General features: G+C 61.3%; 3 gene segments (V, D, J or C); 2 read left to right on the top strand and 1 right to left on the bottom strand.

Moving 5' to 3' along the window:
• Positions 1-3181: 3181 nt before the first annotated feature.
• On the bottom strand, positions 3182-3975 carry LOC140645779 (immunoglobulin heavy variable 3-23-like). The segment is given in 2 exon segments: positions 3182-3618; positions 3957-3975. Coding segments are annotated over 2 exon segments (456 nt in total).
• A 7283-nt stretch (positions 3976-11258) lies between these two features.
• On the top strand, positions 11259-12022 carry LOC140645778 (immunoglobulin heavy variable 3-23-like). The segment is given in 2 exon segments: positions 11259-11454; positions 11550-12022. Coding segments are annotated over 2 exon segments (669 nt in total).
• A 1419-nt stretch (positions 12023-13441) lies between these two features.
• LOC140645777 (immunoglobulin heavy variable 3-23-like) lies at positions 13442-14484 on the top strand. The segment is given in 3 exon segments: positions 13442-13514; positions 13909-13980; positions 14076-14484. Coding segments are annotated over 3 exon segments (554 nt in total).
• Positions 14485-14701: the final 217 nt, after the last annotated feature.

The raw sequence follows: 14701 nt of genomic DNA, 5'->3' as shown, positions 1-14701 counted from the left end.
CCGCCCGGGAAGGGGCTCGAGTACGTCGCGGGTATTAACAGCGGTGGTGGTTGGACAGGCTACGCACCGGCGGTCAAAGGGCGCTTCACCGTCTCCAAGGACGACTCCCAGAGCACGGTCACGCTGCAGATGAACAGCCTCAGGGCCGACGACACGGCCACCTACTACTGCGCGAAAAATGCTGGTGGTGCTGGTGGTGCTGCTGGCACCGACCCCGTGTCTGGGCAGGAAAACCGCAGGCGAGCGGTGTCCCCGCGGGAGGCAGCGATGCCCAGCAGCCCCCAGCCCTTTGTGCAGGGCCCAAGCTGATGACATTGGTCCAGGATCAATTCAAGGAGTCTGAGCTCAGGGCAGGCGTCCAGGCTCCATGGAAGGGGTCCAGGGTTGGGTCAGGGGTCTGGAAACAGGGCTGGGGGCCGGCCAGGGCTGCTCAAGCCCCCTCGTACCTGTTGCGTTCAGAGTTACTGTCGCGTAGGAGTCTGAGGAGTGGCTGGGGGGGGAACCCTCCCGTTGAGTCACGAGGTTCAGACCGGACCCCCTTGCTTTCTCAACTCTTGGTGCGGCTGAGTCCAGTCTTAGTCTCAGACTTGCTCCACGGTTATTTTCTGAGGACTGCACGTGCACCCACCCATCAGAGTCAACGTTTGCCTGTCCGAGCCCTCTCAGGGCTTTCACTGAAACAGCTTCGCAACGTCCGTCAAGGCGACAGCCTTCATCTGACAACGTGAGAAGTCCGGTCGCGTCCAGCGTACTGAACTTCACGATTACGGATTCACGAATCACGCGCTGCACCCCCGGTCTGGTCGTGTTGCATGAACTATCACGGCCACGCTTAAAGAGTCTGGTCGTGTTCACGGAGAACTAAGGGCAGATTAGTGAAGAGCGCAGTTTGTTAGAGCAACAGGCACACGGGGGCTTTGGATGACCGGGGAGAAATTCACTGTCTGCAAAGCACGTGCAAAAACCAACAGCGTGAGTAACGCTGCCGGCTACACACACGTTGAAAGAGAATAAAGTGACTCTACAGAGATTTCTAAGTTTGCCGGGGAGGCACTTATCCCATTATCCCACAGCACCCTCCTCTGCTTTAACCATCCCCCTGACCCACTCGAGCCCCCTGGGCACAGAGGACCCCCCAGCAGGACACATCCCAGCTCCGCCCCCCTCCACCTTCCTCCTCCTCCTCGCAGCCCTGCCAGGTAGGACCCAGCCCCACTGACGCCCTCCCCGGGCGCGGATATGGGGGGCGATGCCGGGAGCGGGCGACTCAATTCTGTCCTTCCTCCTTCCGCAGGGCTGCGGGCGGCCGAGCAGCTGGTCGAGTCCGGAGGGGGCCTCCAGAAACCCGGGGGGTCCCTGACCCTCGTCTGCAAGGGCTCCGGCTTCACCTTCAGCAGCACCAGCATGGTTTGGGTGCGACAGGCGCCTGGGAAGGGGCTCGAGTGGGTCGGAGCTATTGGCAGCAGTGGTAGCACATACTACGCGCCGGCGGTCAAAGGGAGCTTCACCATCTCCAAGGACAACTCCCAGAGCACGCTCACGCTGCAGATGAACAGCCTCAGGGCCGACGACACGGCCACCTACTACTGCGCGAATAGTGCTGATGGTGCTGGCACCGAACCCCTCACCGTGCCCCAAGACCCCTGCGCTGCGTCCCCAAATCTCCCCAAAACCTCGACCATTTGCCCCGAAACTCAACCATTTGCCCCAAACCTCGGCCGGCTTTCTCCCAATCCTCAACCATTTGACCCAAACCTTGCCTGTTTTTTCTCCCAAAACTTGACCACTTGCCCCAAACCTCAATAGTTTTTGCCCCAAACCTTGACTTTTGGCTCCAAGTCTCGAATCTTTTTGCCCCACACCTCAACCGTTTGCCCCTAATCTCAGCCGGTTTTGCCCCAAATATTGACTGTTTGCCCCAAATCTCGACCGTTTTTGCCCCAAACCTCGACCGTTTGCTCCTAAGCTTGGCCTTGTTTGCCCCAAATATTGACCCTTTGCCCCAAACCTCGAATGTTTTTGCCCCAGAACTCGACCATTTGGCCCTAATCTCACCTGATTTTGCACCAAATATTGACCGTTTCCCAAAACCTAGGCCATTTTTGCCCCAAATCTCAACCGTTAGCCCCAAATCTGGACCACTTGCCCCAAACCTCGACCATTTCTGCCCCAAACCTCGAGCATTTGCCCCAAATCTCAACCATTTTAGTCCAAACCTTGCCCGTTTGTCCCAAAACTCAACCATTTTTCCCAAACCTCGACCGTTTTTGCCCCAAATCTCAATCGTTTTCCCCAAACCTCAACTGTTTGCCCCAAATCTCAACTGGTTTTGCCCCAAACCTCGACTATTTTGGCCACATACCTTGATCGTTTGCACCAAATCTTGACCGGTTTTGCCCAAATCTTGACCGTTTGCCCCGAAACTCAACCATTTCCCCAAAACCTCATCCGCTTTTCTCCCAAAACTCTATCATTTGTCCCAAACCTCGATTGGTTTTCTGCCAGATCTTGACCATTCCCCAAACCCTGACTGTTTGCCCCAAATCTCGACTCTTTTTGCCCCAGACCTCCACCATTTGCCCCTAATCTGAGCTGGTTTTGCACCAAATATTGACTGTTTGCCCTAATATCTCAGCCATTTTTGCCCTAAAACTCAAGCGATTGCCCCAAATCTCAAACATTTGCCCCATACCTGAAGTGATTGCCCCAGATCTTGACCATTTTTGCCCCTAACCTCGACCGGTTGCCCCAGATGTCAACATTTTTTGCCCCTAACCTCGACTGTTTGCCGCAAATCTCGACTGTTTTGCCCCAAATGTTGACCGTTTGCCCCCAAATCTCAACAGAATTGAGTCGCCCGCTCCCGGCATCGCCCCCCATATCCGCGCCCGGGGAGGGGGTCAGCGGGGCTGGGTCCTACCTGGCAGGGCTGCGAGGAGGAGGAGGAAGGTGGAGGGGGCCTGAGCTGGGATGTGTCCTGCTGGGGGGTCCTCTGTGCCCAGGGGGGCTCGAGTGGCTCAGGGGGATGGTGAAAGCAGAGGAGGGTGCGAGGGGGCTTGAGCAGCCCTGGCCGGCCCCCAGCCCTGTTTCCAGACCCCTGACTCAACCCTGGATCCCTTCCACGGAGCCCGGACCCCTGCCCTGAGCCTGGACCCCTTGCAATGAGCCTGGACCAGTGTCATCAGCTTGGACCCTGCACAGAGGGCTGGGGGCTGCCGGGCATCGCTGCCTCCCGCGGGGACACCGCTCGCCTGCGCTTTTCCTGCCCAGACACGGGGTCGGTGCCAGCAGCACCACCAGCACCATCAGCAGCTTTCGCGCAGTAGTAGGTGGCCGTGTCGTCGGCCCTGAGGCTGTTCATCTGCAGCGTGAGCGTGCTCTGGGAGTTGTCCCTCGAGATGGTGAAGCGCCCTTGCACCGCCGGCGCGTAGTTTGTGCCACTACCACCAGTGTTAATTTGCGCGATGAACCGGATCCCCTTCCCGGGCGCCTGTCGCACCCATCCCATGCTGGTGCCGCTGAAGGTGAAGCCAGAGCCCTTGCAGAGGAGGCGCAGGGACCCCCTGGGTGTCTGGAGGCCCCCTCCGGACTCGACCAGCTGCACGGCCGCCCACAGCCCTGGGGAGGGGCAGAAGAGGGGACCCCCCAGGTCCCTCTGTGCCTTGCTGCAGGCTGGCACCAGCTTCAGGGGAGCAAAGCTGGGGTGCAGGGGGGTTTGGGCACAGGAAGGGGTCTGGGCTCATTTCAGAGGTCCAGGTTCGGGCAGAGGTCCAGGCTCAGTGCAAGGGTTCGGGGCTCAAAGCAAAGGGTTTCTGCACTGTGCAGGGGTCCAGGCTCAGTGCAAGGGGTCCGGGCTCAGGGCAGGGGTTCGGGCTCCGTGGAAGGGGTCCAGGGTTGGGTCAGGGGTCTGGAAACAGGGCTGGGGGCCGGCCAGGGCTGCTCAAGCCCCCTCGCACCCTCCTCTGCTTTAACCATCCCCCTGAGCCACTCGAGCCCCCATGGGCACAGAGGACCCCCCAGCAGGACACATCCCAGCTCCGCCCCCCTCCACCTTCCTCCTCCTCCTCGCAGCCCTGCCAGGTAGGACCCGGCCCCGCTGACCCCCTCCCCGGGCGCGGATATGGGGGGCGATGCCGGGAGCGGGCGACTCAATTCTGTCCTTCCTTCTTCCGCAGGGCTGCAGGCGGCCGTGCAGCTGGTCGAGTCCGGAGGGGGCCTCCAGAAACCCGGGGGGTCCCTGACCCTCGTCTGCAAGGCCTCCGGCTTCACCTTCAGCAGTGTCAACATGGAGTGGGTGCGACAGGCGCCTGGGAAGGGGCTCGAGTGGGTCGCGGGTATTTACAGCAGTAGCACAGGCTACGCGTCGGCGGTGCAAGGGCGCTTCACCATCTCGAGGGACAACTCCCAGAGCACGCTCACGCTGCAGATGAACAGCCTCAGGGCTGACGACACGGCCACCTACTACTGCGCGAAATATAGTTGTGGTGGTGTTTAGCTGGGAAAAAGAATCCCCATCAGCGATGCCCGGCAGCCCCCAGCCCTCTGTGCCGCGCTGGGACGGCTCCAGCCGGTTCATCTGCCTGCCCCAGCCTGGACCGCAGCACCGAGCCCCAACGTCCCTGCAGCGCGTCCCAGCATCGCAGCAGCTTCCCAAACCCCTGCACCGAGCATGGACGCCTGCCCCAAGCATGGCCCAGTGCACTGAACCCAGACACTTCAGCGAGCACGGACCCCTCCTGTGCCCAGACCCCCCCAGGGACCCCAGCTTTGCTCCCCCAGGGCTGGTGTAACCTCGAAGAGGGCTCAGGGTGTGGGTGTGGGGTAGGGGTGCAGCTGTGTGCAAGGGCCCAGGCTGGGTGCAGGGCTGCAGGAAGGAGGCAGGGGTTTCAGGAAGACGCTGGGATGTGGGGACGCAGCGCAGGGGTGTTGGGGCACGGTGCAAGTGTCGGTGCCACCACCACCAGGTTGTTTCGCGCAGTAGTAGGTGGCCGTGTCGTCGGCCCTGAGGCTGTTCATCTGCAGCGTGACCGTGCTCTGGGAGTTGTCCCTCGAGATGGTGAAGCGCCCTTTGACCGCCGACGCGTAGTATGTGCTACTGCTGCTAATACCCGCGACGAACTCGAGCCCCTTCCCAGGTGCCTGTCGCACCCAAACAATGACGGTGCTGCTGAAGGTGAAGCCGGAGCCCTTGCAGCAAAACAAGCTGGAGGTGGCTCCGACCGCAGCACCGTGCCCCGACGCCCCTGCACGTGTCCCCAAACCCCTGCATCTTCCTGAAACCCCTGGCACTGAGCCAGGACTACTTGCACTAAACCAGAACATGCCTGCACTGTGTCCCCACATCCCAGAATCTTCCCAAAACCCCTGCACCCAGCCCGGACCCTTCCACCCAGCCCAGACCCCTGCACCCAACCCACATCCTTGCCCCAAGCCTTGACCGTTTGCCTTAAGCCCAGAATTCCTGCACCCAGTCTGCATCCTTGTAGCCACCCTCGTGCCCAAATCCTCGGCTCTTGAGCTCGCTGGATGCTGCCCCCTCAGCCCCGTCGTCCTTACCACCAGCACCACCACCGGTGATTTCTGCCACCCACTCGAGCCCCTTCCCTGGCGCCTGTAGCACCCAGAACATGCCGGAGGTGCTGGAGGTGAAGCCGGAGCCCTTGCAGAGCTGTGGGCTTGGTGCTGGGTTTTCAGAAAGATGCTGGGATTCTGGGACACACTACCATCGCTCTGAATACCTGCGATGAACGGATCCCCTTCCCGGGCGCCTGTTGCACCCAAACCATGCCGGTGCTGCTGAAGGTGAAGCCGGAGCCCTTGCAGAGGAGGTGCAGGGACCCCCCGGGTGTCTGGAGGCCCCCTCTGGACTCGACCAGCTCCACAACCACCCACAGTCCTGGGGAGGGGCAGAAGGGGAGACCCCCCAGGTCCCCCTGTTTGGGCTGGCTGCAAGGGGTCTGGGCTTGGTGCAAAGCATCCAGGTTTGGTGCCGGGGTCCGGGCTCAGGACAGGCAGATGCAGCTGTGCCAGCGCTGCACAGAGGGCTGGGAGCTGCCGGGAATCGCTGCCTCCGCGGGGACACCGCTCGCCTGCGCTTTTCCTGCCCAGACACGGGGTCGGTGCCACAGGTGCAACCAGCACCACCATCTTGTTTTGCACAGTAGTAGGTGGCCGTGTCGTCGGCCCTGAGGCTGTTCATCTGCAGCGTGAGCGTGCTCTGGGAGTCGTCCCTCGAGATGGTGAAGCGCCCTTGCACCGCCGGCGCGTACTCTGTGTAACTACCATCGCTGCTAATATCTGCGACGAACTGGCGCCCCTTCCCTGTCGCACCCAGAACATGCTGTCGCTGCTGAAGTCGCAGTCTCAGCCCTCGCAGGTGCGTGGGCTCGGGGCAGGGCTGCACAAGGCATCCGGAAATGAAAGCGGCTCTTGGGTTTCTGCACCGCGCAGGTTTTGGGCACCAGGGTGGCTACAAGGGTCCAGCCTGGGTGCAAGAATTCTGTGCTTAAGGCAAATGGTCTTAAGGCTAGGGTGAAGGATGTGGGTTGGGAGCAGGGGTGTGGGCTGGGCGGAAGGGTCCAGGCTGGGTGCAGGGGTTTTGGGACCATGGTGAGATGTGGGGACACAGGGCACGGACGTTGGGGCACAGTGCCGACGTCGAAGCAAGCACCAGCGCTTGTCGGGCAGTAGTAGGTGGCCGTGTCGTCGGCCCTGAGGCTGTTCATCTGCAGCGTGAGCGTGCTCTGGGAGTTGTCCCTCGAGACGGTGAAGCGCCCTTTGACTGCCGGTGCGTAGTCTGTGCTACCATAGCTGTCAATATTCGCGATGAACTCGGGCCCCTTCCCGGGCGCCTGTCGCACCCAGAACATGTCGTAGCTGCTGAAGGTGAAGTCGGAGCCCTTGCAGGACAGGGCTCGTGCAGGGATTCAGGCTCAAGGCAGGGTTTTGGGCTGAGCGTTGGCGTTTGGGGTCGGGACAGGGGACTTTGGCCCCGTGCAGTCTCTGGGACGGAGTAAGCAGGGTGCAGGGATGGGGTCTGGGTGCACGGGGCTGGAGCTGGGCAGGGGACGTGAGGACAGGGCAGGGAGCTGGGTACAGGCAGGGCTCTGAACACGGAGCAGGGGTTTTATCTTGGTGCACGGGTCTGTGCTTGGTGCAAGGGTGCAAAGAGGGTGCTGGATGTTGGGCTGCAGGGCAGGGATGCTCAGGCTCGGGGCAAAGGGGGTGGGAAGATGGCGGGACGCTGGAAGACGCTGACTTGACTGATGGGGCGTACCCCGTGCGGCTACCATCGCTCCAAATAGCTGCATGGAACTGGATCCCCTTCCCAGGTGCCTGCCTCGCCCAAACCATGTTGGTGCTGCTGAAGGTGAAGCCGGAGCCATCACAGAGGAGGCGCAGGGCAGGATTTGGGCCACGATCTGTGGATCTGGGCACCCTGCAGTGCTCTGAGCTCATTGCGAGGCGCCCAGGCTGGGTTCAAGGGTGTGGGCTGGGTGTAGGGGTCTGGAGCAGCGTAAAGAGCCCAGGCTGGGTGCAAGGGTCTGGGCTGCGGGCAAATGGTGCAGGCTGGGAGCAAGTGTGTGGGGTGAGGGTAGGGCTGAAGCGTGGCTGCAAGGGTCTGGGCTTGGGGCAAGGGGTTTGGGAAGATGCTGGGAAGAGTGCAGGGATGTTGGGGCACAGGAGAAGGCTGCAGGCTGGGGGCAAAGGATCCTGGCTCGCTGCAGGGATGCGGGCTGAGGGCAAGGGTCTGGGCTGGCTACAAGGGTGCGGGATCTGTGCAAGAGTCTGGGCTGAGGGCAGAGGTCTGGGGTCGGTGCAGGGGTTTTGGCAAGATGCTGAGATGCTGGGCCTCAATTGTGTCATTGCTCCTTTCGCAGGACATGAACTGGGTGCAACAGGCGCCCGGGAAGGGTCTTGAGTACGTCATGGGTATTGACAACGATGGTAGTTTAACAATCTACGCGCCGGCAGTGCAAGGGCGCTTCACCATCTCGAGGGACAACTCCCAGAGCACGGTCACGCTGCAGATGAACAGCCTCAGGGCTGACGACACGGCCACCTACTACTGCGCGAAAGCTGCTGGTGGTGCTGGTAGTGTTGCTGGCACCGACCCCGTGTCTGGGCAGGAAAAGCGCAGGCGAGCGGTGTCTCCGCGGGAGGCAGCGATGCCCGGCAGCCCCCAGCCCTCTGTGCAGGGTCCAAGCTGATGACATTGGTCCAGGCTCATTGCAAGGGGTCCAGGCTCAGGGCAGGGGTCCGGGCTCCATGGAAGGGATCCAGGGTTGGGTCAGGGGTCTGGAAACAGGGCTGGGGGCCGGCCAGGGCTGCTCAAGGCCCCTCGCACCCTCCTCTGCTTTAACCATCCCCCTGACCCACTCGAGACCCCTGGGCACAGAGGACCCCCCAGCAGGACACATCCCAGCTCCGCCCCCCTCCACCTTCCTCCTCCTCCTCGCAGCCCTGCCAGGTAGGACCCAGCCCCGCTGACCCCCTCCCCGGGCGCGGATATGGGGGGCGATGCCGGGAGCGGGCGACTCAATTCTGTCCTTCCTCCTTCTGCAGGGCTGTGGGCGGCCATGCAGCTGGTCGAGTCCGGAGGGGGCCTCCAGAAACCCGGGGGGTCCCTGACCCTCGTCTGCAAGGCCTCCGGGTTCACCTTCAGCAGCACCAGCATGGTTTGGGTGCGACAGGCACCTGGGAAGGGGCTCGAGTTCGTCGCGGGTATTAGCAGCAGTAGCACATACTACGCGTCGGCGGTGCAAGGGCGCTTCACCATCTCGAAGGACAACTCCCAGAGCACGGTCGCGCTGCAGATGAACAGCCTCAGGGCCGACGACACGGCCACCTACTACTGCGCGAAAAGTGCTGATGCTGGTATTTAGCTGGGAAAAAGAATCCCCATCAGCTTATGGTTGTGGCACCGAACCCCTCACCGTGCCCCAACACCCCTGCGCTGTGTCCCCAAATCTCCCCAAAACCTCGACCATTTGCCCCAAACCTCAACCGTTTCCCCCAAACCTCGACCGGTTTTCTCCCAATCCTCAACCATTTGACCCAAACCTCGACTGTTTTTTCTCCCAAAACTTGACCACTTGCCCCAAACCTCGATAGTTTTTGCCCCAAACCTTGACTTTTGGCTCCAAATCTCGAATCTTTTTGCCCCACACCTCAACCGTTTGCCCCGAATCTCAGCCGGTTTTGCCCCAAATATTGACTGTTTGCCCCAAATCTCGACTGTTTTTGTGCGAAACCTCGACCGTTTGCTCCTAAGCTTGGCCGTGTTTGCCCCAAATATTGACCCTTTGCCCCAAACCTCGAATGTTTTTGCCCCAGATCTCGACCATTTGGCCCTAATCTTGCCTGATTTTGCACCAAGCATTGACCGTTTCCCAAAACCTAGGCTGTTTTTGCCCCAAAACTCGACCGTTAGCCCCAAATCTGGACCACTTGCCCCAAACCTCGACCATTTCTGCCCCAAATCTCGACTCTTTTTGCCCCAAACCTCCACCGTTTGCCCCTAATCTCAGACAGTTTTGCCCCAAATATTGGCTGTTTGCCCCAAATCTCAGCCATTTTTGCCCCAAACCTCAAGTGACTTCCCCACATCTTGACCATTTTTGACCCAAAGCTTGACCGGTTGCACCAAATGTCAATTTGCCCCAAACCTCGACTATTTGCCCCTAATCTCCACGGGTTTTGCCTCAAACCTCAACCATTTGCCCAAACCTCAAGCGTTTCTCCCAAACCTAGACCGTTTTTGCCCCAAACCTCGATCGTTTACCCCAAATCTTCACCGCTTGCCCCTAACCTCGACCATTTTTGCCCCAAACATCAATCGTTTGCAACAAATCTTGACCGTTTTAGCCCAAACCTCGACCGTTTGTCCCAAACCTCAACCATTTGCCCCAAACTTCGACTGGTTTTCTCACAAAACTCGACTGTTTGCCCCAAACCTCGACCGTTTTTGCCCCAAGCCTCGATCGTTTTCCCCAAGCCTCAACTGTTTGCCCCAAATCTCAGCCAGTTTTGCCCCAAATGTTGACCGTTTGCCCCCAAATCACAACAGATTGTTGCCCCAAACCGCGACCATTTGCCCCAAACCTCAACCAGTTTTCCCGCAGACCTTGATCCTTCGCACCAGCCTGAAACATCTCTGCGCTCTTCCCCCAGTTCTCAGCATCTTCCCAGGGGGTGCAGCACGGGGCAGGGCCTTGGGCACGGGGCAGGGGTTTGGGGTCCCTGGGACGGAGCAGGCAGGGTGGCGGGATGGGGTGTGGGTGCCCGGGGCAGGAGCCAGGCAGGGGCTCCAGGGACGGGGCAGGAGCTGGGTGCGGGCAGGGCTCTTTGTATGGAGCAGGTATTTGGGCTGAGGGCGAGGGTCTGTGCTGGGTGCAGGGGTGCTGGGAAGGTGCTGGGATGTGGGGCTGCAGGGCAGGGATGCTCAGGCTCGGGGCAAAGGGTTTTGGGAAGATGTTGGGATGCTGGAAGACCTTGACGTGACTGACGGGACATAGCATTTGTCACTTCCATCGCTGCAAATACCCGCGACCAACTGGAGCCCCTTCCCGGGCGCCTGTCGCACCCAGAGCATTTCGTAGCTGCTGGAGGTGGAGCCGGAGCCCTTGCAGAGGAGGCGCAGGGCTGGGGTTTGGGGGAAGAGCTGGGCATTTGGGTATCATCCAGGGGACAAGGTTCATTGCAAATGATCCGAGTTCAGTGCAGAACGTCTGGGCTCGGTGGAAATGGTGGCGGCTCAGGGCAAGGACCTGGGTTTGGTGCAGGGGTCCAGGGTGGGTGCAGGGGTCCAGGCTGGGTGCAGGGGTTTTGGGAAGATGCTGGGACTTAGGGACACAGTGCAGGGATGTTGTGGCAGGGTGCTGGCTGGGATTGGTGTCACCACCAGTATAACCTCTCGCGCAGTAGTAGGTGGCCGTGTCGTCGGCCCTGAGGCTGTTCATCTGCAGCGTGAGCGTGCTCTGGGAGTTGTCCCTCGAGATGGTGAAGCGCCCTTGCACCGCCGGCGCGTAGTCTGTGCTACTACCAGTGCTGCTAATATATGCGACGAACTTGAGCCCCTTCCCGGGCACCTGGCACATCCATCCCATGCTGTTGCCGCTGAAGGTGAAGCCGGAGCCCTTGCAGAGGAGGCCTTGGTGCAAAGGGTCTGGGTTTGGCGCAAGTGTCCAAGCTGAGGACATTGGTCCAGGCTCGGTTCAAGGGGTCCGGGCTCAGGGCAGGGGTCTGGGCTCGGTAGAATGGGTCCAGGGTTGGGTCAGGGGTCTGGAAACAGGGCTGGGGGCCGGCCAGGGCTGCTCAAGCCCCCTCGCACCCTCCTCTGCTTTAACCGTCACCCTGACACACTCGAGCCCCCCTGGGCACAGAGGACCCCCCCAGCAGGACATATCCCAGCTTCACCTCCCTCCACCTTCCTCCTCCTTGCAGCCCTGCCAGGTAGGACCCAGCCCCGCTGACCCCCTCCCCGGGCGCGGATATGGGGGGCGATGCCGGGAGCGGGCGACTCAATTCTGTCCTTGCTCCTTCCACAGGGCTGCAGGCGGCCGAGCAGCTGGTCGAGTCCGGAGGGGGCCTCCAGAAACCCGGGGGGTCCCTGACCCTCATCTGCAAGGCCTCCGGCTTCACCTTCAGCAGCAACGCCATGTTCTGGGTGCGACAGGCACCGGGGAAGGGGCTCGAGTACGTCTCGGGTATTACCGACGATGGTGGTTGGACAGGCTACGCGCCGGCGGTGCAAGGGCGCTTCACCATCTCGAAGGACAACTCCCAGAGCACGGTCACGCTGCAGATGAACAGCCTCAGGGCCGACGACACGGCCACCTACTACTGCGCGAAACGTGCTTATGGTTGTGGCACCGAACCCGTCACCGTGCCCCAACACCCCTGCACTGCGTCCCCAAATCTTCCCAAAACACCAGCAGCCAGCAGGGAGCCCCCCACCCAACCCAGATCTTTGCTCCAAACCTCAGCAGTTTGCCCCAAATTTCGACTGTTTGCACCATAACTTTGACCGGTTTTGCCCCAAACCTCGCCCGTTTGCCCCAAATCTCAACCTTCTGCCCCAAACCTCAAATGTTTCTGCCCCAAACCTCAGGACTTTTTGCCCCAAATATTGACCGTTTGCCCCAAACATCAACCGTTTGCCCCAAATCTCGGCTGGCTGCAAGGGGTCTGGGCTTGGTGCAAAGCATCCAGGTTTGGTGCCGGGGTCCGGGCTCAGGACAGGCAGATGCAGCTGTGCCAGCGCTGCACAAAGGGCTGGGAGCTGCCGGGCATCGCTGCCTGCACGGGGACACCGCTCGCCTGTGGTTTTCCTGCCCAGACACGGGGCTGGTGCCAGCAGCACCACCAGCACCACCAGCAGCTTTCGCGCAGTAGTAGGTGGCCGTGTCGTCGGCCCTGAGGCTGTTCATCTGCAGCGTGACCGTGCTCTGGGAGTTGTCCCTTGAGATGGTGAAGCGCCCTTTGACTGCTGGTGCGTAGTATGTGCTACCATAGCTGTCAATATTCGCCATAAACTCAGGCCCCTTCCCGGGCGCCTGTTGCACCCACTGCATGTTGTAGCTGCTCAAGGTGAAGCCAGAGCCCTTGCAGACGAGGGTCAGGGACCCCCCGGGTTTCTGGAGGCCCCCTCCGGACTCGACCAGCTGCTCGGCCGCCCGCAGCCCTGCGGAAGGAGCAAGGACAGAATTGAGTTGCCCGCTCCCGGCATCGCCCCCCATATCCGCGCCCGGGGAAGGGGTCAGCGGGGCTGGGTCCCACCTGGCAGGGCTGCGAGGAGGAGGAGGAAGGTGGAGGGGGCCTGAGCTGGGATGTGTCCTGCTGGGGGGTCCTCTGTGCCCACGGGGGGTCGAGTGGGTCAGGGGAATGGTTAAAGCAGAGGAGGGTGCGAGGGGGCTTGAGCAGCCCTGGCCGGCCCCCAGCCCTGTTTCCAGTCCCCTGACCCAACCCTTGACCCCTTCCACCGAGCCCGGACCCCTGCCCTGAGCCCAGACCCCTTGAACCGAGCCTGGACCAATGTCCTCAGCCCGGATCTGTGCACTGAACCTGGACTGTTTGCACCTCAACCAAACATCCTTGCACTGTTTCCCCATTCCCAGCATCTTCCCAAAACCCCTTCAGTGAACCTGGACCCCTGAACCCAACCCCTGCACGATGCCCAGATCCTTTGCTCCACACCCTGGACCCTTGCACTGAGCCTGGAAACCCGGGGGGTCCCTGCGCCTCCTCTGCAAGGGCTCCAGCTTCACCTTCAGCAGCACCGGCATGGTTTGGGTGCGACAGGCGCCCGGGAAGGGGATCCGTTCATCGCGGGTATTCAGAGCGATGGTAGTGTGTCCCAGAATCCCAGCATCTTTCTGAAAACCCAGCACCAAGCCCCCAGCTCTGCAAGGGCTCCGGCTTCACCTCCAGCACCTCCGGCATGTTCTGGGTGCTACAGGCGCCCGGGAAGGGGCTCGAGTGGGTGGCAGAAATCACCGGTGGTGGTGCTGGTGGTAAGGACGACGGGGCTGAGGGGGCAGCATCCAGCGAGCTCAAGAGCCGAGGATTTGGGCACGAGGGTGGCTACAAGGATCCAGACTGGGTGCAGGAATTCTGGGCTTAAGGCAAACGGTCAAGGCTTGGGGCAAGGATGTGGGTTGGGTGCAGGGGTCTGGGCTGGGTGGAAGGGTCTGGGTTTGGAGCAAGGGTCCAAGCTGAGGACATTGGTCCAGGCTCAGTTCAAGGGGTCCGAGCTCAGGGCAGGGGTCCAGGCTCGGTGGAAGGGGTCAAGGGTTGGGTCAGGGGTCTGGAAACAGGGCTGGGGGCCGGCCAGGGCTGCTCAAGCCCCCTCGCACCCTCCTCTGCTTTAACCATCCTCCTGACCCACTTGAGCCCCCCTGGGCACAGAGGACCCCCCAGCAGGTCATATCCCAGCTTCACCTCCCTCCACCTTCCTCCTCCTCCTCGCAGCCCTGCCAGGTAGGACCCAGCCCCGCTGACCCCCTCCCCGGGCGCGGATATGGGGGGCGATGCCGGGAGCGGGCGACTCAATTCTGTCCTTGCTCCTTCTGCAGGGCTGCGGGCGGCCGAGCAGCTGGTCGAGTCCGGAGGGGGCCTCCAGAAACCCGGGGGGTCCCTGACCCTCGTCTGCAAGGCCTCCGGCTTCACCTTCAGCAGCAACGCCATGTTCTGGGTGCGACAGGCACCGGGGAAGGGGCTCGAGTACGTCTCGGGTATTACCGACGATGGTGGTTGGACAGGCTACGCGCCGGCGGTGCAAGGGCGCTTCACCATCTCGAAGGACAACTCCCAGAGCACGCTCACGCTGCAGATGAACAGCCTCAGGGCCGACGACACGGCCACCTACTACTGCGCGAAACAACCTGGTGGTGCGTGTATGGTAAAAAACCTACAGTTATTGTTTTTTCCCAGCGAGGCAGCGATGCCTGGCATTGCCCTGCTCCGATGCCCTGTGCCCGGTGACCTGAATTCCGTCTGGACCCCTGCCCCAGAGCAGACCCCTGCCCCCAGACCCAGTCTTGTGCACACAAACCGGCTCCCTGCACCCTGCCTGCTCCGTCCCATTGACCCCAGCCCTGCACGCAGCCAAAACCCCCTGCCCTGAGCCCAAACCTCTGCACGGTGCCAAACTTCGGCCCTCAGCTTGGACCCCAGCATCAAGCTTGAGCGTGGATCCGCT

The sequence above is a fragment of the Ciconia boyciana genome, unplaced genomic scaffold, assembly GCF_034638445.1.
Source record: "Ciconia boyciana unplaced genomic scaffold, ASM3463844v1 HiC_scaffold_38, whole genome shotgun sequence".
Classification (NCBI taxonomy): domain Eukaryota; kingdom Metazoa; phylum Chordata; class Aves; order Ciconiiformes; family Ciconiidae; genus Ciconia; species Ciconia boyciana.
This window is presented reverse-complemented; position numbering and strand designations above follow the sequence as displayed.